The sequence below is a fragment of the Martes martes genome (genome assembly GCF_963455335.1).
Source record: "Martes martes genome assembly, chromosome: 10".
NCBI lineage: Eukaryota > Metazoa > Chordata > Mammalia > Carnivora > Mustelidae > Martes > Martes martes.
The window spans coordinates 105,348,352-105,372,412 of NC_137898.1; the positions used below are offsets into that span (position 1 = coordinate 105,348,352).

The 24,061-nt window shown below is 44.2% G+C and overlaps 1 protein-coding gene across 1 annotated transcript; it reads right to left on the reverse strand.

The window, feature by feature from the left end:
• Window positions 1–4,460: 4,460 nt before the first annotated feature.
• NNMT (nicotinamide N-methyltransferase) lies at window positions 4,461–23,066 on the reverse strand. Its single transcript, XM_080815853.1, has 3 exons — window positions 21,851–23,066; window positions 20,881–21,088; window positions 4,461–4,938 (listed from the first exon to the last, which is right to left on the reverse strand). The coding sequence occupies exons 1-3, from the start codon at window positions 22,002–22,004 to the stop codon at window positions 4,506–4,508; spliced, it is 795 nt and encodes a 264-aa protein (XP_080671979.1). The 5' UTR covers window positions 22,005–23,066; the 3' UTR covers window positions 4,461–4,505.
• Between the last annotated feature and the right edge of the window lie 995 nt (window positions 23,067–24,061).

A 24,061-nucleotide genomic window follows, 5' to 3' on the forward strand; every position in this document is an offset into this window, starting at 1 on the left:
CAGCCTGCAGGACCAGGAGCAAATGCCACCTTTCTTGACGTCCCCTGCTCTCATCTCAGAGTTCTTATCACAACGAATGTAACTCTTTTCATGTCAGTTTCCTCCAGAGATGTGGAGTTCTTTAAGAACAGAGACCACACCTTCATCTCTGTAGGAAGGACAAATGTTGGCCTCCAGACATGAGCCCCAGACACTCAGACTGCAGTCACTGGCTTCCAAACATTTGTGACCACAACCTACAATAATAAATACATTTTCTTTTATATCATAATCCAGGAGCAGATATTAATGGCTATCTGTATCTACATACAGATATATAGCCGTAAAACTGTTTTACAAAACTGAAAAAAAAAAACCTCATAAAATAATGCTATAGGAAGTACTATCTGGGATTTTGTTTTATGGTTTATTCTCTATTATTTCTTCAAATGTGTACTGATTAATTTTGTTACACTGATGAATGACAACCCACCGCTTGAGAAATATTGGTGTGATTGACTTCATCTGGCCCCTACTCCCATTTTCTGTCTGCAGCTACTGGACACCTTCAAACTGGGAGAGGAGGAAGGAGCTCTGACTGGGGGATGCAAAGGAGAAGAGAATGGGCAGGAATGAAGAATGGAGAAAATCTTCCTTTTCAGCCCCTTGGCCTGGGTCTAAGCTCCTATTAGTAGGACTGAGTGTTAGAAACTAACTAGAATGTTCTTGAGAAACCCTATCAAACTTTGGGTACAAACAAGACTGTCTCATTGTCTAGATAAAGAATGAATAAACTACAGTCTTTGGGCCAAATCCACCCATCCATCTGTTTTTGCAAATCACTTTTTTTTTATTGGAACGTAGCCACGCCCACTATTTTGCATATTATTCAGGTTGCCCCCTCCCTTTTTTTTTCTTTCCAGCTTTTGCTATAACTTCAGATCTGGGTAGTTGGGATCAAAGGACCATGATCTGTAAAGGCAAAAATATGAGCTCTTTGGCCCTTTGCGGGATAAGTTTGCCCACCTGCGGTAAAGACAGGAAGTGTTTCCAAGTCTCTGGGAGGAAAGACAGACCATCTTCTCCCTTCACCAGCATTCACGGGCCTGGGATGCAGGCCAGCAGCAGCAGAACCTGAGCTGGGGAGGCTGACCAGGGCAGACTCTGGGTAGGGACTGCTGCCACATGTTGAAATATTGCCATTGGAAGTATCTGGAAGCACTGGGGGTGGTTGCAAAGATGGGGACCCTTGAGCCAGCTGGCACTGCGGGTTCATTTGCATCCCCACTGCCTGGTTCTAAATAAATAATAAAGGTATGGCTTAAATGAGAAAGGGATTGGCATGTGGCATAGAAACGGAGAAATATCGGACCTCCTCCGGAAGGCAGTGCCAGCAGAGACCCCAGAACTGAAATTCTCTCTCCTGCTTAAAGATCAAGATGCCACAGGTTTGGCAACTAGCACCAAAGATGAAGATTAGGATTATAGTTAACAACAAAATATTATTTGCTTACCGACTGCTGAGCATTATTCTACGTCTTTTATACGGAGAAATTCATCTTTTTTCTCTTGACAAGAAACTCTACCTGAATCTCATTTTACAGCTAAGGAAACTAAGGCACAGAGAGGTTCTTTAACTTTCCCAAGGAGAACCAGCTGCTAGGGGAAGAGCCAGAATTGGAAACGGGATGATCTTTTCGGTTGAAAGAGAATGGATGGCTAAGGTGTCGGCTCATTTGTTGAATCCAGTGGGTTTTCTTTTTTCCTCTTTGCTGCCATCTAAGAATTCCTTCATTTAATGAATCTTAAGGAATGTGCCCTTTGCTCTTTTTGTTTTCATCTGTAATTGGTCTAGAGGTGGGCAGGGGACTCCGTTTGGGTCAATAAGATGTAAGAAGCCTGCTGGCGGCTTCTGAAAACCTCCTTTCGTGAAAGCCCCCCTCCCAGGCAAAGACAAGAGAAAGACGGATGGAACCCGGCTGCTGAATGATGTTGGGGAGGCCCCATTCCCTCCTGGAAGAGCCTCCAGATTTCCTGGGAGTGAGATTAGTCAACCCCTCTTGCTCAGACCATTTTCAGCCAGATATCCTGTCACTTACGCAGTCTCCATTCCATTCTGTTCTCTTCCCTGCATAGCTCTGTCACCATCAGAAAGTCTTTTATTGTTTCCTTATCCCCCACTTCTGTTTCTAGACCATAAGCTCCCGAGAACAGGGCTTTTCCATCCATCACTCTCACTGCTCTGTCCCCAGGGTTCAAGACCTTGTCTGGCCAAAGTACTGGGGAATCTCAATGCAAACCCAAGAGGCTCACAGTTCCGTGGGGGAAACAGAAAAATAAGACGGTTCTAATACAATATAATAAGTGTCACCTTAGAGGCAGAAATCACAGTAGACTGTCTGTTAGGGGACGGCGCCTTATCAAACTTATTGCCAGGCTGGTCTCAGACATTTGCCCTCCCCCCCCACCCCCGCCCCCCCACCCCAGTTTTCATAGATGAAAGCAGAAACCCCGTTATTTTAAAGCTTGCTCTTAAAGGAGATGGCGAAGACTGCCTTTAAACCAGGCAATCCAGTTATGCGAGACATAGTAAGGGCCATCCTTTTGGGAGGTCACCCAAATGCCTGAAGTTTCAGAAGTTGTGGCCTTTGGGCAAATGGGTAAACTTGGGTTTAAGAGAGCCCTCTCTCCACAAACTTGGTTCCATCTTTGTGGCCTTGGTGGCTCCTGGGGAGTCAAGTGAGCTCTTTTCGCCTGAGCAGTTGTTTGCAGAAAGGAGGCACACACCTGGTCATCCCTGCCTGCTTATAGGAACAGAACTGGGCTTGGCTTCCTCCATCCGGCCTGGCCTGGCCTGTTAGCGTCCTTCAGGATGGAATCTCTAGAAATTGTAACATGAATGTCCTAGGAGATGGAACAAGTGAAAACGTCCTGAAAATGGACAGATACTGGGCTGTGAGGGGCCTATACAACCAAATGAACAAGCACGTGTGATAATAGACTCTGGGACTCTGATGTGATTGTCAGGCGGGTTGGGGGAGGGGGAAGCAGCGATGTCCTCTGTCAGGAATGCTGGGAAAGGGAAATTTTGGGATGAGAAACAGACTGGAGAGATGGGCCTCAGGCCTGGCAGATGAGGATACTCCTCTCCTTTGGGAAGGGGTAGGCAAGCTTCTGTAAATATCCAGATAGCAGATATTTTAGGCTTTGCTGGCCATACCTGGGGTTGCTGTCACAATTACTCAACTTTGCCATTATAGCAGCAAACAACCATAGACCCTACGTAAATGAACGGCCATGGGTGCTTTCCAACAGACCCTCACAAGATGGGCAGCAAGCTGGGTTTGGCTCATGGGCCATAGTTTGTCTCCCTCTAGTTTAGAGCATCATGGCTGGGGCACCCGGGTGGCTCAGTGGGTTAAAGCCTCTGCCATCGGCTCAGGTCATGATCCCAGGGTCCTGGGATCAAGCCCCGCATCGGGCTCTCTGCTCAGCGGGGAGCCTGCTTCCTCCTCTCTCTCTGCCTGCTTCTCTGCCTATTTGTGATCTCTGTCTGTCAAATAAATAAATAAAATCTTTTAAAAAAATAAAAAAATAAATAGAGCATCATGGCCATGGGGCCTGGGAACCAGGGAAGGTAGACCTGCCATGGGCAGGTAAGCCTAACTTCAAGTAGATGCTTGTTCAAGAGCTATGCGTCAAGGCTACCTGGCGGCTCAGTCAGTTAAGCGTCTGCCTTCAGCTTGGGTCATGATCCCAGGGTCCTGGAATCGAGCCCTGATCGGGCTCCCTGCTCAGCAGGATGTCTGCTTCTCCCCGGGCCTGTGTCCCTCTTCCCCAGCCCGTGCTAATAAATAAAATCTTAAAAAAGTAAAAGGCCACTTCCCAGAACCCCCAAAGGATGTGAACTCTGGAGATGCCTGTTTCTAACAGCCGCCGTGAGACAGCCCCTGCTACGGCTCTCGCAAACTCCCAACCTCCTCTTCAGGTGGAAGTCACAGCCTTGGCCTAGTGTGTTAAGGGAAGTGGGAGAAGGGCCTGCCCCATACTTAGGACTGGGAGCAAAGGGCATGGCTGTGCTCTGCCCCCAGACGTGGTGGTGGCACCCGTGGACCCCAACAGAGGATGGGGTCCCCAGAGAAGGAGCTTGATGAGAATCAGGAGAAGCACGCTCCTGAGAGAGGAGGCGGCAGCAGGCCCCCCAGGGAGGAGAGCTCATCCCCGCAGACACTGCTCTGCAGGCGTGTGGGCCGTGATTGGCCATGACCGGGGTGTTTCAGGAGAAGGTCTCCTTTTCTAGTCATGGGTGGCGAAGACCGGACGTGCGGGTTGCTCATCTCTGGGTCCCCATAGCACACCTGGGAAGCGCGGAGCCCGTGGTCACCCCGTGGTCACCCACCGGCCACGCCCACCCTGTCCTCCAGGAGCCGCTCTGCTCCCCTCGGCACCATGGCCGTGGCAGTTAGAACCAGGGACCAGTTAACTGGGTCAGGCAGAGGAACTGCTTTAATCGCAACCACAGCGGGTCATACAGCTTTGCTCAGCTTGCGCCCCACCAGGGAGAAGAGCCCTTCGTTGTCGCACATGCTGGAGGAGTAGCTCTGACAGATGACCTCGAACCACTCGATGGAGAAGCCAGCCTCCCTCACCGCAGCCTCTATGGCCTCCCGGCCCAGGCAGAGGCTGGAGAACCGCTGCTCGCCGATCATGTAGTAGCTGCTCTTCAGGGCGTCCACCACCACCAGGAAGCCCCCCGGCTTCAGCAGGCTGCCGAGGTTCCGGAGCGCGGCGCGGTAGGCCGGGAGGTCGGGGCAGGCGGCGTCCAGGCACAGGGTGCTGAGCACGCAGTCGGCGGCGGGCAGGGACACGGCGCCCAGCGGCTGGCTCTGGGTCACGTCGCACTTCAGGACCTGCCTGACCGCGCGTCTCAGCTTCTCCTCCTTCTCCGGCCCCTTGGCTCTGAAAGACACAAGCCGGCCCGCGCCGCTTGCCACCCTGTGCGCCCGAGAACCCCCATCTCCTCGGTCGGGGCTGAAAAGGGCAGGGGTGTCCTGAGGGGTGTATCCCTGGGGACATCCCTGTGCGAACAATGGAGAAAGGGAGGCATGAAGGGCCATTTGGCATGTGAAGGTGACGCCGTTACCCTGAGCTGGGCTCAGTCCCCTTCTGAAGTGGGCAACCGCCGGCTTCTCCCGTGGACGGAAATTACGCTTCCTCCACTGCTAAGAACACTGCCTGGTTCATTTACTACTACTACTACTACTACTACTACTAGTATACTATTAGAGCTACTACTACTAGTAGTAGTATAGTAGTAAAGTAGTAGGAGTAGTAAACTACTCCTGTCTCCTCTGCCAAACTGCAACATAGTGGCCACTTGGCCCATTCATATCAGGCAATAATGGCTTTAAAATGTGGAAACAGGGGAGCCTGGGGAGCTCAGTCATTTAGCATCCGCCTTCGGCTCAGGTCATGATCCCAGGGTCCTGGGATCGAGTCCCATTGGGCTCCCTGCTCAGCAGAAAGCCTCCTTTTCCATCTCCCAACCCCCCCCCCCCCCCCGCTTATGTTCCCTCTCTCACGGTCTCTCTGTGTCAAGTAAATAAATGAACTCTTTAATAAAATAAAATAAAATGTGGAAACAGTATTTGTGTATCTGCTGATCAGGCTGGGGCAGTGAGTGGGGTCCTCCGCAGACATTTACAGAAATGGTGGGTAACTGCAACACAACCACGGCCGGGGCCCCTCTAGAAAGAAGAAAACCACTAGTTGCTATTCTTGAACCCCGAAACATATTCCAGACAGAGAGCGTGTTTTCTCAAGGGGACCCTTTTCTCCGGGGTCTTGCTCAGAATGCCACCCTTTTCTGCCGAATCAGGCCGTTTCCTGAGAGAAAACCAGTCTGTAAAAGAGGCAGAGAAGCCAAGGGCAAGAGACGGAATAGAGGGCCTTGGATCCTTTTGGAATTTGTTAGGGGAGGTTTGAGGGAACAAGCCGACGGAGGAGCGTACAGAGCGCACAGGAGATATGGAGAAAGAAGTAGCCGCAAATCAGAGAGCTAAGGGAAAAGCAAGAACAGGTGTTTAAAGTACCCAGAAGGCCACAGAGCCCAAATTACAGGAGCGATGACTAGCTATCCAGCACTTCGAGGAAGTTAATCAAGAGAGAGAACAGCAGGGGTGCACGTCCAGGCCTACATTCAGTGAACACATGCTCCGTTGGCTGCAGAAGAAGACAGCCCCTTGGGCAGCAAGGCTTGACGGGGAGAACGGCCCAACATCGGAGCGGATGAGAGAGGGACTTACCCTGGGATCACTCCTGCTCGCCAGGGAAAGTCTATGGTTTAAATAACACTTTGAAATGTACCTCTACATAGAATGATTTGAGATAAAAGCAATTAGTTATGAATATCCTATTTCAATATTTAGTTAAATTCTTAAACCCGGGGGTGCCTGGGTGGCTCAGCCAGTTAAGCATCTGCCTTGGGCTCAGGTGTGATCCCGGGATCCTGGGATCAAGCCCCGTGTCCAGCTCCCTGCTCAGTGGGGAGCCTCCTTCTCCCTCTCCCTCTGCCTGCCGCTCCCCCTGCTTGTGCTCTCTCTGTCAAATAAATAAATAAAATCCTTAAAAAAAATCATAAGCCCAGTGCATAAAATCAGCTATTTATAAATCTCCTTTATAATTTTCCACTTAAGAGGTTTAGCAATAAACATATGAAAAAAATTCTCAACACTTTTGGCCATCACAGAAATGCAAATCAAACTGTGAGATACCACTTCACATGCACTGGGACAGGTGTCATAAACAAGACAGTCACAAGTGTTGGCAAGGGCGTGGAGAAAGGGGAACATCCTCACGCTGCTGATGAGAATATAAAATGGTCCGGCTACTTTGGAAAACAAGTCTGGGGGAAGTTCCTCAGAAGGGTAATCACAGAGTTACCGCAGGACCCAGAAATTCCAAGAGAAATGAACACATATTCCCACACAAAAACTTGTACATGAGTAATTCTAGCAACAGTATCCATCATAGTCAAAAGATGGCGACCACCCAAATGCCCACCAACCTATGTGGAAATAGATGAGGCGTGGTATACCCATGCAACAGAATCATAGTCGTATAAAGGAATGAAGTACTGGTTCATGCTGTAACATGGAAGAACCTTGGAAACAGGTTGCGAAGGGAAAGAAAACAGAAACAAAAGGTCACATATTGTATGATTCCATTTACATGACATGTCCAGAAAAGGCAAAGCTACAGAGACCACAAGCAGACCAGGGGTTGCCAACAGGGAGAGGATCCGGGAAATGATGGGGATGACTGCCAGTGGGTACAGGGTTTGTTTGGGGAGTTATGAAAATGTTCCAGAACTGGGGTGAAGATTGCACAACTACATGAATATACTAAGAACTATCCAATTGCACACTTTAAATGGGTGAATCACATGTGATGGTAATTTTGTCTCGGGAAAGCTGTTATACTAAAGAGAGAAAGAGAAGTAGCTTAGCAAGGTAATGGCTTCAGGGAATTCCTACCACCCAATAAAGCGGGAGAGACAAGGAATGATAATTACCTTTGGTTGGGTCTAGCTACTCTCCTATCAAGGGTAAAATGGTAGTAGGGTGACCTGTTTGTCCTGATTGGTCTGGGCTTTCCTGGTTTTCCCCCTGAAGATCCCACGTCCTGGGGACCCCTCTCAGTCCTGGGCAAACAGGAAATGTTGGTCATTCTAAAAGCAAGGAAATCAGTTACAAAGCTGCCATTCAGCCTCCTAGAATGTGGACGATTTGACCAAACATTTTAAGAATAAAAAATAACAATTCAACATTATGGAAGTCTGTGAAGTACAGATTTGTTTAGGTAAATTAATCTAGAGTAGAAAAATTCAAATAATCTATCTACGGATAACCGAAGTGCAGATAAAAAGCTGAGGGAGTGACAACACAGTGTGTTTTTTGAATGTGTTTCAAGATGATCCTCTCCACTGGGGACACCGCAGGCTTGTGTATTTAAGTGATGACGTCAGAAGCAGGTTGGACCTCTGTGCCCTATTTCTTGTGTGTTAAGCTATTTGAAAGACACCCGTTACCACAGAGCTAGTCCTTTCCAGTCAGTTGAGGATGGAAATTGTTCCCAAACAGGGAGACACACTGTGAAGTCTAAAAAGCTCACAGAGAATGTGCCAATTTAAGAGGGAAATTAGCTGGAAACACTCACTGCCATGGAGACCCGTTGTCCCTGGGATCACAGCAAAGGCTGGGGGACTCGGTGGCCCTGCTAGCTGTGCCAAGATGCCACCGCAGGGCTTCTCAGCGCCTGCGTTGTGCCCACCGGCAGGGAAATGGACTGGCCTGGACACGCAGGCAATTACTGCTCAGCTACATGTTCAGCTCAAGGGTTAGGGAATCAATACACCCCAGAAAGGAGTTAGGCGGTTCCCCAGAAGCTAACAGCAGTGTACTGTTCCTCTAGGTCTGATGATCTGCTCTTTTCAACACATGTGAAAAAGGGCAGTTCTTTCCTCTATAAATATGCATTCCCCGAATTCTGAGGGAGCTGGGGAGGGACGGGGAGAGAGGGGAGACAGAGTAGGGCTCCTGGGAAGAGTGCTTGGTGAGAGTGTATCCCCACACCCCAAGAAATTACCCTGAGTTTCAGAGGAGGGTCCTCCTGCCCCGTCTCTGCAAGGCAACTGGCGGACCAGAAGCCCCTGGAGGAGATCTTTCGATGACACTCACCCCCCAAAGCCCCGTTCCCAGAGGTTCCAGCAGGCCCTCCTGAGGGAGAACCAACAAGATGTGTAAAGGATATAAAAAGCTGCATAAGCTTGGATATCAGTGTAAGGGCGGTACGAGCCAGGAATAATCGTTAGTAAGCCTTTGGTACAGGCCACAGCTGCATCAGGGGAGAGACATTTCAGGAGGGAGAAGTTAGAAAGCAAAAGGCATCCAGTTATTGATTTTACCCCCCCCCCTTTTTTTTTAGCCTCTGTGATGTGGTAGGAAGGGTGCCTGGCAATGGGGACCCAAGACAGAACAAATGAAAACAGATCCTATCGTCATGGAGATTACAGTCTGGAACAGTCTGGAGCAGAGGGGAGAAAGAATCCAATGATCATCCACAAAAGTGACAAATTAATACTGTCACAAACGCTAGGAAGGAGAGGGCCATGGAGCCAACAAAGGAATGTTGGAAGCTTGAGTTGGTCTAGAGTATCAAGGAAAGTGCCTCCAAAACGGAGTCAGGTAAGCAGAGACAGAATAAAGGAGAATTCACTAGGCCACAGAGAACAGGGAGGGGAGGAGGATATTCCAATAAGGGGGGAATGGCATGTGCAAAGGCCATGTGGTGGGTGAAAAGACAGAGGGAAGACCAATGAAGCTGGATCTCAGAAAACCTAGTAGAGTGTGGCAGGGAGTGAGGCAATAGGGGTCAGCAGGTGCCTAGACTAGACAGGGCTTTGGGGACCGTGTTAAGAATTTTGCTTTTTATACTAAAAGCCATGGGAAGTTATGAAGGGGTGCTTAGGAAGAGAGTGGTATGATCGGATCTACATTTTGAGGCGATCGCTTTGGGACAAGAGTGGAGGTGGAAGGCCAGTTAAGAGGAGGGGTTGGTGGCTTGGGCCAGGAAAATAGCCTGGATAGAAGATATTGGAAGACACACTGAGAGAAACTCAGAGGTAAGATGGATAGAACTTGGTGCAGCTCATAGAACATGGCCGGGAGGGAGCGGGCACGTTTGGCTTCTGGCTTGTTCAAGTAATTAGATGATGACGACACCCAGGGAAACGAGAATACACGAGATGGAGCCAATTTGGGAAGATCAGAGCTCGATTTGGGGCCCTCCCAGACACACAAATAGGAACGCTTATGATGGGAAGGAAATGGCCAGGTGAGGTTTCCTCTGCCTGCCCTGTGCATCTCCCCAGAGACAGAATGCAGGGAGAACGTCTAAGAGAAAGGCCCGCTTCTAAAAGGAGAGTCTTTTCCCAGGTACCACTGAAACACTCACCATGACCGTCGAGATCTCGAAGCTGAGAGGAATACCACTCTTTCACAAGACATGAAAATACAGAGATGCTTCCGCACAGAGGGAGTTCAAGAGCTTTGTGGGACAAATGCAGCCCAAGTGTGTCTATTTTGGGCAAGAAACATTTTTTTTTTTTAAACAGACACAAGAATCTTTGTACAGAGAACGTTTACTTCATCTCTACAGGTGCTCAAGCTTCCTTCTGTCAGGCCTGCGGAGGTAGGTAGAGGAGCTGCTCTCTGTAGAGGCCCCCCCACCATGGGGTGGGGGGCTCTGGTTTCCCCAGGCCCCTACTGGCTGCCCTGAGGACGGACGGAGGAGAACTTGCAGAGCGTACCTGTGACTCATTCCCAGTCACCAGCATGCCGGGAAGCTCTGTTCTAGACACCAGCTTTTCTCGAACTGCAAAATGTATACCATCTCCCCCCACAACAGATCTCATCAAAATGCGGATTCTCTGGTTCTGGAGGTGGGGAGCAGGGCCCGAGAGTCTGTATTATTTTACAGGCTCCCAGGGGATATGGAAACTGCTCAGTCTGAGAACCACAAGGGAGGTCATTGCCCGCAATTTCCAGAAACCCAGAGGTCCGTCAGCGCCGTTTCTAGGATTTCTTCAGGTCAAATCTCATTTTCCTTGATTCGTGCCAGAATATTTGTATCTTAGCAGGTGACTCTCTGACTTGAGAAATAAATAACGTGAAGCCTGAGTTGGGTACCACTGCCTTCCAACTTCTTGGATAGTTTTAAAAGTGACTGGTCCCTAAGTGTATGCATCACATCGCCAAGGCCGAGCAGCAGGAGACGCTCCAGTTGTCTTTGGCAGCAGTTGGCACGAGAAACAGCTTCAGATAAAGAAGGAATAATCTCGAAGGAAATAGGTTGTGGGCTGATAGAGGTCCTTGAAGATGCAAGAGAGACGTAAGTCGAATGAGATCACTATCATTCTCAAAAGAGTTGAAACCACAGGATCTAGTACAAGGAAAAGAGTGAGAACGCAGAATTTTACTGCCAAAAGATACAGTTCCTTACTTGAACAGCGATCAGGAAGGGGCCGTTTCTCAGGAGCCGGTTGTTAACAAGCTGATGATTCTGCCATGAGATAAGCAGCAAAGCTTTTTACTATCCTGCTAGAGTTTAAGGGGTTCATTTCTGCATGAGATGGAAAGGCTTGTGATAGCCAGGGAAATTGAGAAGAAAGTTTCAAAAGCCTTCTTGACGTATGATTTGGACCTCAGAAAGGTATATTGTCTGGCTGACTGAAAACTCTCTTATAAACTTTCCCTGAAATTCTATAAACCCTGGGAAATTCCTTATTTATTCAATCATCTTGAATATTGCCCAAATCCCCACAGCTCCAGGGTTTGGTTTTGTTTTTTATCCCTAGTTAATACCAGTTTCATTCTGTGGAATTGCCTAGTCGATAGAAAAAAAAGAGGCTTGAAATTATATTTATTTTGAAGAACGTTATCTTCAGTTTGAAGACCACAGCTAGCATAAAATTCTAAGTAAGGAGCTTATAGGTTAAAATGGCATATTAAAGTAGCCTCTCAACTTCTCGCTAAATGCCAGAGGGGGGGAAATGGAGAAATACTTAGGCAACGTTAAACAATTTTATGGTGTTGTTCACATGTAAAGGCAACAAAAACATGTTCCCAATATACACAGGCTTAGAAAATGTCACTTACGTGTTCTTGAAAACATTATTTGAAGTTCCATGCAGTGGACCAAAAGATGAATCAGAATTAAAAACTGAACAACTAGAAAAATCATATAAAATGAACATAAAATTAAAATGTTCACATCATTGCAAATACGATTACAAACTGAAAGCAAATGTCCAAACTGATCTCAAAAGAAAACATGAGAATGATGCTTCAAATGATAATATTTGGATTTCAAATCTCCAATTTTAAAAAAAAGATTTTATTTATCTATTTAATACAGAGAAAGAGAGAGAGCACAAGCAAGGGGGAGGGGCAGAGGGAGGGAGAGAAGCAGACTCTCAAGAGCAGGGAGCCCAATGTGGGGCTCGATCCTAGGACCCTGGGATCCTGAACTGAGCCGAAGGCAGACACTTAACCGACTGGGCCACGCAGGCACCCCTAAAATCTCCAATTTTAACAAGAAACAGCATGTAAAGAGATGACAGAAGGACTTTGGGTATCAAAAATTGTTAAGGTCCTCATTTTATGAGGAAGAAAAAAATTACTGATTCTTACCTGACACTGGTAAGCTGAGAGAATTTGTCTCTAACAGACCTGTGTTTTAAGAAATGCTAAGAGAAGTTCTCCAGGTGAAGGGAAGTGATGCCAGATGGAAGTCTAGATCTGCAGAAAGGAATGAGGAATACCAGACAGGACAGATATGCAGATATCTGTCTATATATATATAAAAGACTGTCTACACACACACACACACACACACACACACACACACACATATAAAACTGTCATATATAAAAGACTTTGTATATGTTTGTTTAAAATACTACTGGCTAATAAATAAATAAATAAATAAAATAAAAATACTACTGGCTAATATGAATATACTTAAAACTACTGAACTGTATACTTAAAAATAGTTCAGATGCTACATTTTATGGTATGTTTTTTAACCACAATAAAAGAATAAAGCAATAAAAAATAAATAGAAACACTACTGACTTTATAAAGCAAAAATAATAAGGGCGCCTGGGTGGCTCTGGGGTAAAGCCTCTGCCTCTGGCTCAGGTCGTAATCCCAGGGTCCTGGGATCAAGCCCTGTGTCGGGCTCTCTGCTCAGCAGGGAGCCTGCTTCCCTTCCTCTCTCTCTGCCTGCCTCTCTGCCTACTTGTGATCTCTGTCTGTCAAATAAATAAATAAAAATCTTAAAAAAAAAACAAACACTGTATAATGTTATAGTATATATAAAGTAAAATATATGAGAGGTGCATAAGGCAAGAGTGGGTTCAAGGAATTACACTGTTATAATATCTTACATTCTTCATGAGATAATAGATATGTCAAAAATACATACTGAAGTTTCTAGAAAAATTACACATGCACATGCATGTATACACCCACACAAAACACAAAAGAAGTCAATAGAAAAGACTACAGTCAACAGAAAAGATAAAAAGGAATACTAAAAATCTTTATATCTGTACTAATGGAATATCAAATTATTACACCAAGGAGAAGCAGGAAAGAAGGCATAAATGAACAACAAAACGGATGGGACAAGTAGAAAATATATACCAAGATGATGATCAGTAATTACATTAAATATAAGTGAACTAAAGAATCCAGTTAAAAGGCAGAAGTGATCACATTGGATTGAAAAACAAGATGTACTACATACCACTTACAAGAAAAACATTTTAGGTATTAAAAAAACCATAGGTTGAAAACAAAAGGGTGAAAAAGATATACCACATCTATTAGTTACCTATTGCTGCATTATAGATTACCTTAAAACTTAACGATTTAAAATAATTAATACTTATCTTCCAGTTTCTACGGGTCAGATACCTGGGCACAGATTAGCTAAGTACCTCTGATGCAAGGTCTTTCATGAGGCAGAGTGTTGGTCATGTCTTCAGTCTCATTTGAAGGTAAAATTGAGGAGGGGAAGAGTTGCTTCCAAGCTCACTCCAGACAAGCAAGTGAGAGGGAGGCAGCCAAAAGGGAAGCCATAGTATTTTTGTAAGCTAATCTCAGGACTGATGTCCTAGTATTCTGCTACATTGTACTTGTTAAATCCAAAGGACACCCAAGGGAAGGCAATTAAACAAGAGATACCTATTTGAGCTAAGATTATTGGGAGCCATCTTTAAGACTATCTACCACTCCATCCAAATACCAAGCATAAGAAGGTTGATGTGGCCATATTAATATCAAAGTAGACTTTTTAAAATTATTTTCATTTTTTAAAAGATTTTATTTATTTATTTGACAGAGAGAGACACAGGGAGAGAGGGAAAACAAGCAGGGGGAGTAGGAGAGGGAGAAGCAGGCTCCCCACTGAGCAGGGAGCCCAATGTGGGACTCGATCCCAGGACCCTGGGATCATGACCTGAGCTGAAGACAGATGCCTAATGACTGAATCATCCAGGTGCCCCCCAAAGTAGACTTTAAGACAAAGTGTATTACTAACAGTAAAAGGAGATATTTCTTAAAGATAAAATGGTCAATAAATCAAGAAAACAAAACAATCCTAAAAATATATGCAGGTAGCAACAAAGCTTCAAAATGTATGAAGCAAAAGTTGACAGAATGATGGGGAACAAGAGATAAATCCACAATCACAATCTGAGATTTTAATACCTTTCTATTAGTAACTGATAAGCAAAAAATCACATAGAAAATTTGAAAAACACTACCAATCCACCTGACTTAATTGATATTTATAGAAACTACACCTACAACAGGATGATATACATTCTTTTCAGTGTAGAAAGCACATAGATTGCTAACCAAAATAGGCCACATGATGACCATAAGATCAATCTCTGACTACAATAAAATTTAAATAGAAACCAATAACAGTATCTAGAAAATCCTGAAATTTTTGGAGATCAAGCAACACAATTCCGAATAATTCAGGTCAAAGAAGATATCACAAAGGAGATTAGAAAATATGTTGAAGGGGGCACCTGGATGTTTCAGTCAGTTAAGTGTCTGACTCTTGATTTCAGCTCAGGTCAAGATCTCAGGGCTGTGGGATCGTACCCCATGTTGGACTCTATGTTCAGAAGGGAATCTGCTTGCGATTCTCTCTCTCCTCTCCCTCTGCCTCTCCCTGTCCCCTGTGCTCATGCTCTTTCTCTCCCAAATAACAAATAAATAAATCTTGTTAAAAACTAAGAAAATATGCTCAGGAGGATAATAATAAAAATATGACATATCAAAAATCACGAGATGCAACTAAAACAGTTCTGAAGGAAATTTGTGGCTTTAAGTGGCCAAGTTAGAAGAAACAAATGTGTGAAATCAATCATCTAAGCTTCTATCTTCAGAAGCAAGAAAAAGAAGAGCATATTAAAACTAAAGTAAATGGAAGAGAGGAAATTGGAAAAATAAAGCCAGAATTCAAAACAATTGAATGGAAAGACAATAGAAAAAAAATCAACAAAACCAGAAGTTGGTTCTTCAAAAAGGTTGATAAAACCGGTCATTCTCTAGCAAGCTTGATCAAGATATATTTTAAAAGACAAAGTGCCAATATCAAGAATGAAAGAAGGAAGATCACTGAAAGAGTAATAAAGATATATTGTTTAAAAAAAACTATGATGATAAAATTGACAACCAAGATGCATAGGACAAATTCCTTGGAAAATATTGCTTATCAAAATGAAGAAGAAATGGAAAACCAAAATAGCCAATAAAAAATATTATTCTGAATTTTTAAAACTTCACACACATGAAAAAAATCCTTCAGATAAGCCTCATTTAAGGAAGGAATCATTTAAGGAAGAAATAATACTAATAATACACAAACACTTTCAAAAAATAGAGGAGGAAGAAACATTTTCAACTTGTTATATGAATCTGGCATCATGCTGATATCAAAATCTGTTGAGCATATTATAAGAAAAGGAAATTATAGCTCAATATCCCTGATATATGTAGATGTAAAAATCTCTAACAAAATATTAGCAAATCATATCCAGTCATACATAAAAAGATACTGCTTTAACTAATGGGTGTATATTAGACTTAAACATTCAAAAATCTTCCAATATAATTCACATTTTCAGAATAAAGAAGAAAAATCATATGACCATCTCAAATAATTGTTAGAACTCCCAAGAAACTAAAAATATAAAGAAATTTCATCTGATAAAGAATATCTGTGAAAAATCTATACCTAATATATTTAACAATGAATCACTGGGCATTTTTTTCTATGATGTAGAGAAAGGCACATATGTCTACTCTTTTTTTTTTTTTTTAAAGATTTTATTTATTTTCCTGACAGAGATCACAAGTAGGCAGAGAGGCAGGCAGAAAGAGAGAGAGGAGGAAGCAGGCTCCCTGCTGAGCAGAGAGCCCGATGCGGGGCTCGATCCCAGGACCCCGAGATCATGACCCGAGCCGAAGGCAGAGGCTTAACCCACTGAGCCACCCAGGCACCCCACATATGTCTACTCTTATCTCTTCTATCCAACATTGACAGGGAAGTCCTAGACAATGTAATAAAGCCAGAAAAATAAATAAAAGACATATAGTTAGAATAGAAGTAAAACTATTTTTATTTGCAGATGATATAAGAATGTACATAGAAAAACCTCTGGAATCTACAAAAAGCACTATTAGACTTTATTAGTGAAGTCAGCAAGGTTATAGGACACAAGGTCAATATATAAAAATCAATTGTATTTCTCTATTCTCAAGGTCAATATATAAAAATCAATTGTATTTCTCTATACTAGCAAATTTTTAAAATTTGAAACTAAAAAGTACAATTAACAATAACATTAAGAAAATAAAACACAGGACAAACTTAACAAAATATATACTATAAATGAGAACTACAAAATATTACTGGGAGAAACTGAAGAAGTCCTAGATAAATATAGAGAGAGATCATGTTTATGGACTGCAGATTCCATATGCCCATTCTCTTACACTGGACTGTAAATTCAAAGATCACTATCAAAGTCTCAGCAGCCTTTTTGGGAAGAAATCGACAAATTTATTCTAAAATTTAAATATTGGGGCACCTGGGTGGCTCAGTTGGTTAAGCATCCACCTCAGCTCAGGTCATTATCCCAGGGTCCTGGGATCAAGGCCCACGTCGGTGTCCTTGCTCAGCAGGGAGCCTTCTTCTTCCTCTCCTGCCTGCCACTCTCCCTGCTTGTGCGCACGCGTGCTCTCTCTCTCTCTCTTTCTCTAATAAATAAAATCTTTTAAAAAAAACAGAATTTAAAGATTTTACTTACTTTACTGGAAAGAGAGAGAGTGCATGACCAGGGGAGGGGCAGATGGAGAGGGAGAAGCAGACTGCTCACTGAGCAGAGGGTTCAGCCCCAGGACTCTAGGATCATGACCTGAGCCCTAGGCAGACACATAACTGCCTAAGTAACTGAGACACACAGGGACCCTAGCTTATTCTAAAATTTATATCAAAATATAATGGCAATAAAGAAGCTTTTACACAGTGAAGGAAACCATCAACAAGAAAACAAGGCGGCCCACTGCAGGGGAGAAGGTATTTGAAAATGACGTATCTTGTAAGGTACTAATAACCAAAATGTATAAAGAGCTTATACAATCCAACACCAAAGAAACAAAAAATCTGAGTAAAACGGGAAGAGGACCTGCGTGTTTTTCCAAAGATATACAAATGGCCAACAGACACATGAACACACACTCAGTATCACTGATCACCAGGGAAATGCAAATCAAAACCACAATAAGATATCACTTCATACCTGTCAGAATGGCTATAATAAAAAAGACAAGAAATAACAAGTGTTGGCAAGGATGTGGAGAAAAAGGAGCCCTCATGCACCATCGATGCAGCTGCTGTGGAAAACGGTATGGAAGTACCCCCCAAAATTACAATTGACATACCATAGGATCCAGTAATTCTGTTACTGGGAACTTACTCGAAGAAAACAAAACACTAATTCGAAAAGATATAGGCACCCCTATGTTTACTGCAACATTAGTTACAATAGCCAAGATTGAGAAGGAACCCAAGTGTCCATTCCTGGATGAACAGATAATGAAGAGGTGGTGTATACATATACACAGAAGGGACTATTACTCAGCCATGAAAAAGGTGATTTTTTTTTTTTCAACCCCACCATTTGCAACAACATGGGTAGACGTAAAAAATATAATGCTTAGTGAAATAAGTCAGACAGAGAAAACAAACACCATATGATTTCACTTGTATGTAGAATTTAAGAAAGAAAGGAAGGAAGGAAGAAAGAAAGAAAATAGGAGACAGATAAAAGAAACAGACTCTCAAATACAGAGAACAAACTGGTGGTGCCAGAGGGGAGATAGGAGGGGGTATGGGGGAAACAGGTGAAGGGGACTGAGAATGCACCTATGATGAGCGCTCAGTAATGTCCAGAATTGTTGAGCTGTTATATTGAACACCTGAAACTAAGGCTATATGTTAATTATACTCCCATTAAATATATTAAATATATATATGTTTATATATTAAATATAATATATATGTGTAATATATATGTGTACGTATACATATGTATATGTATATATAATATATAATATATGTATATATACATATATGTATATGTGTATAGTATATATAATATATATACTATATACTTATATTATATATGTGTGTATATATACATAGATATAATATACACATATATATAATGACATTAAAATTGCCAGAATAATCTTGAAAAAGAACAAAGTTGGAGGATTTACCCTAACTGATTTCAAGACTTACTTTTCCTGGTAAAAGGTTTAAAAGACCAGCATAAACCCACTGGAAGTTTAGTGACTCTGCATACAGCAAAAACATTAATTGGGAAACAAAATATAAAATTCCTATTTGTTCATACCATATTATAAGGAATTATATAAACAACGAGTCACCTTGAAAACTTACATCAGACAACCCATGCTGACTATCGATAAGCGTAGCAGCAACATGTAAGAAAATAAATAGGAAGTTTAGAATACTCCAACTAAGCTAGAATTCAGCAGACCATGGAAAGAGAATGAAGGGGTTAAAGAAATAGAAGCGGACTTTAGACTTAGTTTCAGAAGAGAATCTGACTCAGGAATAAGCACATTTAGAGAAGCCATGAGAATCAAATTTAAGTGCAAATATAGAAAAATGAATCGACCATCACTCTAGAAGAGGGGAGAGGTAGACATACTCCTTCGGGACATGTTAAGATCACATGATTTTACATTTATCCCTGGGATTCGGGAATATTACTTCACTCCTCCTCTTGTTCAAGTTGAGAAAAACGGACATCATCCCTGAGAGTTTCCTCTCATCATTCTCCATGACCAATCATTACCAAACTTTTATCCAGCCTATCTCAACGATTCATCTTAAAATCATCTTCCTCTCTCCATCACCAACCAATCCAGTGGTCTAAGCCACCATCATCACTTACCTGGATTAAAGTGTCTCCTTTCTGCACCTCTCATTGTCCTCTAAACCCTCCCATCCATTCTCCACACAATAGCCAAAGAGAGCTTTGTAAATGTAAAGGGTGGGGGGGGGGGGTCGCATCACTTTCCTGGCTACACCTCTCATGCTTTCTCATCACACTTGAAGTACAGGATTATTAGCCTGGCCTCAAAGCCCTAAGTGATCTGAGATGTGCCTGCCTTCCCCGATATGAGGTCTAGGAGACTTGAGGCTTCCTCGTCTTGTCCACCAGTCTATCCCAGTAGATAGGACTATGTGGCACATCATATGGGCTCAATCTGGGTTCAGTGAATAAATGAATAAATGCTAGTTCCTTTAACCAAAAGCCAAAAGCACTTGTTTCTTGAAGGGGGTTGTCTTACTGGGAAGAAAGAGCCCTTTCCTGACCAAAGCATGGGATATGTTCATTAAAAATAGCTGTGCTTTGGGGGCACTTGAGTGGCTCAGTCAGTTAAGCATCTGCCTTCGGCTCAGGCCATGATCTCAGGGTCCTGGGATCGAGCCCTGCATCGGGCTCCTGCTCAACGTGAGTCTACTTTATTTCCTCTCTCCCCCTCCGCCCATGTGCACGCACGCTCTCTGTCTCTGAAATAAATAAATCTTTAAAAAAACAGGGATACTTTCCCATTGTGAGCAAAAAGGTAAGAAAAGAGACGATGCTGTGCCACACAGATTAGTATATGAGCAAAGGTGGGGGTGCAAATACAGGGAGAAGTGGATTGGAGAAGGACCTTTACTAAAAAAAAAAATATACCATGGGCAAGAGGGTGGAGAAAGATAGAGAAAGGGTACCAAAAAAGACTATGAGAGCGGGGGGAAAAAAGGTAGACGTAACTGAGCATGTAAGAAGTAGCAGACAGGCCCGCAGGATCAGAAGAGGAGTATCGAAGTGGTCTTTTGATACAGTTTGCAAAGGCGTCTGCGGGGCCTCAGCAGCCACGAGAGCAGCAGAGACGTTCCGCTGCTGGAAGGACAGTCCACTGCCCAGGACAGCGGGACTGAGCTGAGCCGTCGCAGGACAATCGCCAGAGGATGGAGGCACATCAGGACAAGAGAGAGACAAAGTGAAATGCAGAACGGGCCACCTCTGACTATAGGCTATTGACTGGTTCTCATGTGGAAAGAAATTAATCGTTTAAACGAGACTAATTTGCATAAATCGACTTGTAGACAGAGCGGGCTAAGCTGTCGGTCATTAGCCATGAGTATGTCAAGCTCTGATTTTTGTCAATGGCAAGTGACAAATCCTTTTCAGATAACTCCTTCATGCTCAGTTCGAGAACCTGGCCAGCTTTCTGTTGTGTCTGGTGGTGGTAGAGTTAGCTGCCCTCGAGGCAGCCTCCCCTGCCCCGGGATGGAGGATGGCCCTGAGGGGCAAGCCCGGACACCCAAAAACTGCTGGTAAGGAGCCGGTTTCGCCCCTTTCCTGAACTTGTCCTCCACGTCGCTACCGTCCTGGGAAGGTTTTGTCTCCTCTTGGCTCAGTGGCCATCTCTTCCATTCTCCTCTGTGTTTTCTGCTGTTCTGGTGCACGCGCGTGTGCACACACTCACTCCCACTCCCCTCTGGCTCGTTCTCCCTCTCTCCTTCTTATTCTCCATCTGGATTTCTCTCTGGTCTCTGTTTCTTTTACTTTTTAACTTGGACTCTATGGATAATTTGTGGGTCAGAAAAACGAACCGTCCCTCAGGTGCCATGAGAAAGCTGGGAAGCAGACTTTGGTTTCTCTACCTGTTCCCTTCCAGCTCGCACACGTAGGTCACCACTGGGGACCAGTCAAAGGCCCCTGGTTCCTTCTTCAGCCACTTCTGCAGCTCCCGCAGGTTCTGGTCCGTATAATCGGTGGCAATGATCTCCTTGAAGGATTCACAAGCAGAGAGGAGCTGGTAGATGGTGGGGCCGGAGCCAATGTCGATGAGGAGGTCTCCTTTCACGCCATCTGGTTTAGAGGAGGCAACAAGGAAAGGGGTTTGGACATCTTATGATGGCACCCAGAGCTGATACACACAGTCTTCACTCGAACTGTGCGAGAGAGCCCTAAACACAGACCATCTCCCTATTCACTCATCCCTCAAATTCTTTCTTAAATATCTCTGCATTTTCCATTCCCAATCCAGGCTGGAGGCATGCTGCTGGGATATTTTTAGGTGCAGGAGAAGGAAGACAAGATCTACATCTGGTTACAGACCTCTGATCCAGAAAGACTGCTGAACAGAAAATGTAAAAACTATTAAGGAATACTTCTGGGGAAAGTTAAAATTGTTTTTAAAATTGAGTCATTATGTCTCTCTCCAGAAAGCATCCAATTCTTCCTACGTTGGGAGGTCTTTTTGTCTCATGCACACTCGCAACATTCCTTTGAGTTAGAGTAAGTACTAGAATCTTCACTTTTTAAGTGGCCCATCATGGTTAAATGGCTGGCACTGGTCACCTAGCAAACTGATATGAAATCAAGGACAGAATTCCTGCCTTCTGGTTTTCCTTTGCACAACCACATGAGATCGTGCATATAAAAGCTCTTTGTAAATTGTAAAATATCCATACCAAAAAAACACTGGTTTTCATTCTCTTTAAATACATAAGTAACATCGAAAGGGCTGTCACATAGCAATGACTAGACACATACCCAGCCATGCCCTGAAATTTTGTCTGTATGTCTCATATTTTGGCGGAGAGACACACAGATAACACACAAACTTACCCAGGCAGAATATCTTGAAAAGATTTTTCAGGAGATGCCTGAGAATCTCGTTTTCCGCAGAGTGTTTGGACCCAAAGTTGTAATATTTTTCCAGGTAATCTCGAGGGTTAAAATGTCTCAGGTAAGTGTCCTTGGAGGTGAAGCTAGTTTCCATCGTGGCTCGCTCTTGTGTCCACCACCCTCCCTCCCTCTCCTCCAGAACCCAGGCAGTCAACGTGCAAAAGTTGTCTTTTTAAGTCCCAGGCTTCAATCTTTCTTCTGTTAGAGTCCAGCCCACGCCTTAGAGACCAGTGTTTGGTTAAACACTAACAGAAATGCACCAAGAATGTTTTGGCTGTTCTAGGAGGTGATGAAACTTTTGGGCAAGGGCGCCTAGGAGATGTGTGTGTGGGAAGGGGAGGGCCATGAGCTACATGCAGTTCTCGGCCAAGGGGTGAAGTTCAAGTGCGGGAAGAATCATCTGGGCTCATCTGGGAAATCATTTAACTCACAGAAGAACCACTAAGTTTAGAGAGGTGGGTCCTCTCCCCAGAGCAACATCATTCTCGTAATGATTCTCCCAAAAGAGAGCCACAAGGAATGGTTTAAATTTAACAGTCGTAAAGGAAGAGGAGAAGGAGGATTAGGAAATGTCTTTAGGGCTAAGGAACATTGGCTAAAGAAGGAATTGCGGATGAGAGAGGGTAAAAGAGCAATTTTTAGAAACCTGGATAAGGTTTCCTCCAATTCTGGGAAGCCCACATTCCTGTAATCGTCTCTGCACGCTCTGCACGCCCCTCACTCCCCTCCCCGTGCAACCGCAGCTCCCCAGCAGGGGCCAATTCTCCACATCTGGCAACTACCTCCACATCTGGCAACTACCTCCACATCTGGCAACTACCTCCTCCCCAAGCCTCCCACTCATTTCAATCCATTCAAATCCTGATGGTCCCTTCAAGGTGAAATTTGAACGCTCTACTTCCTTCAAGAACTCCTTACCTTCCCTTTTCTGGACTCACATTGCCCTTAGAATTAGCTCACTCAGCCGAAACCTTGACTTTGCCATGTCGTGTATTTGTTCCTGGTTGTGTCTGTGTCAATCTTACTTCCCAAACTAAGCTTTCACAGGAAGGATGCCTGAAAACCATCTTTAGATCAAGGCCTGTGGCTCAGCCCCCTGCCTATCACACTGACCTAGGAGGTGTTCAAAACACTGGTTGATTAGTTGACTCTTGTCATATCGCAGCAAAACGCAATCACAGTTGAGTGCCCCATATTCCACGGGGGACGACTTCGTGAGAGCCCATCTGGCTACCAAGCAGAGAAACTCACTCGAAGAAGTTCAAGTGAAAAAGGAATTATTAATAGGAGAATATAGATACACATTGCAGGGTATCTAACTGGGTCTCATGAACCAGAAAGTCATTAGGCAACTAATTTCTCTCCCTCTCTTTCTCTTCCTCCTTCCCTCTATCCTTTTGTCTCTCTTTGGAGGCGTGGGGCCTTGATTCTCTGCAAACTGGCTTCTCTTACTCATCCACGACACGTGGCTCCATTTGGACCATGCCCTGCACTGGCCTCTGCACCTGACCTTACAGAATCTTCTAACCCATCTCCTCATAGCTGGCCAGCTGGGTCTGCATTATCTAAATCCAGTTCCTTAGAGAGAGAATCTGCCTGGTCCAGTCTGGGTCAGTCCTTGACTCTTCCCAGCAAGTATCGGGGTTGGGAAGGAGATCTGTGTGGTAGTGAGATTGCCCGTCACAGGGACTTAGATGGAACAGACAAATTGTCTCATATTACTGTGACTTTGGACCTGCAAAGTCAAATCACAAATGGGAAGGATGTAGAATCAATTCAGAGATGTCTCTGTGGGTGTCTCAAAGGCACCACAGCTGATACATCCTGCTTCTCCCAACTACCTGAGAAGTGGTGTCCATCCAGCAGGAAGCATCCTGAACTCAAAGTCAGAAGACACAAATTGCCATCCTGATTTGCCACCAACAATTCATAGGACAATGGTGGTTAGAAAAACTAACTTTTGAGATCAGGAAGCCTCAGTGTTGGCACATAGAATGGGATGATAAGAATATGGGAGAGGAAAAAATTTCTCATTTCCTATCTTTGGGTTTCTGGCTGGACCTAAGAATTGACTGAGAAGAAGAAACTGACATGAGACAGATTAATTTCTTACATGTACATAGGACGTTCCCAAGAGGATGAAGACCCCAA

Excerpts from the sequence above, each read along its gene's own strand:
- NNMT (XM_080815853.1), bottom strand. The coding sequence starts at position 22,004 with ATGGAAACTAGCTTCACCTCCAAGGACACTTACCTGAGACATTTTAAC. Across the intron at positions 21,089-21,850 it reads TTTCAAGATATTCTGCCTGG|ATGGCGTGAAAGGAGACCTC; the intron begins GTAAGTTTGTGT and ends CCTCTAAACCAG. Across the intron at positions 4,939-20,880 it reads TGCGAGCTGGAAGGGAACAG|AGCCAAGGGGCCGGAGAAGG; the intron begins GTAGAGAAACCA and ends TGTGTCTTTCAG.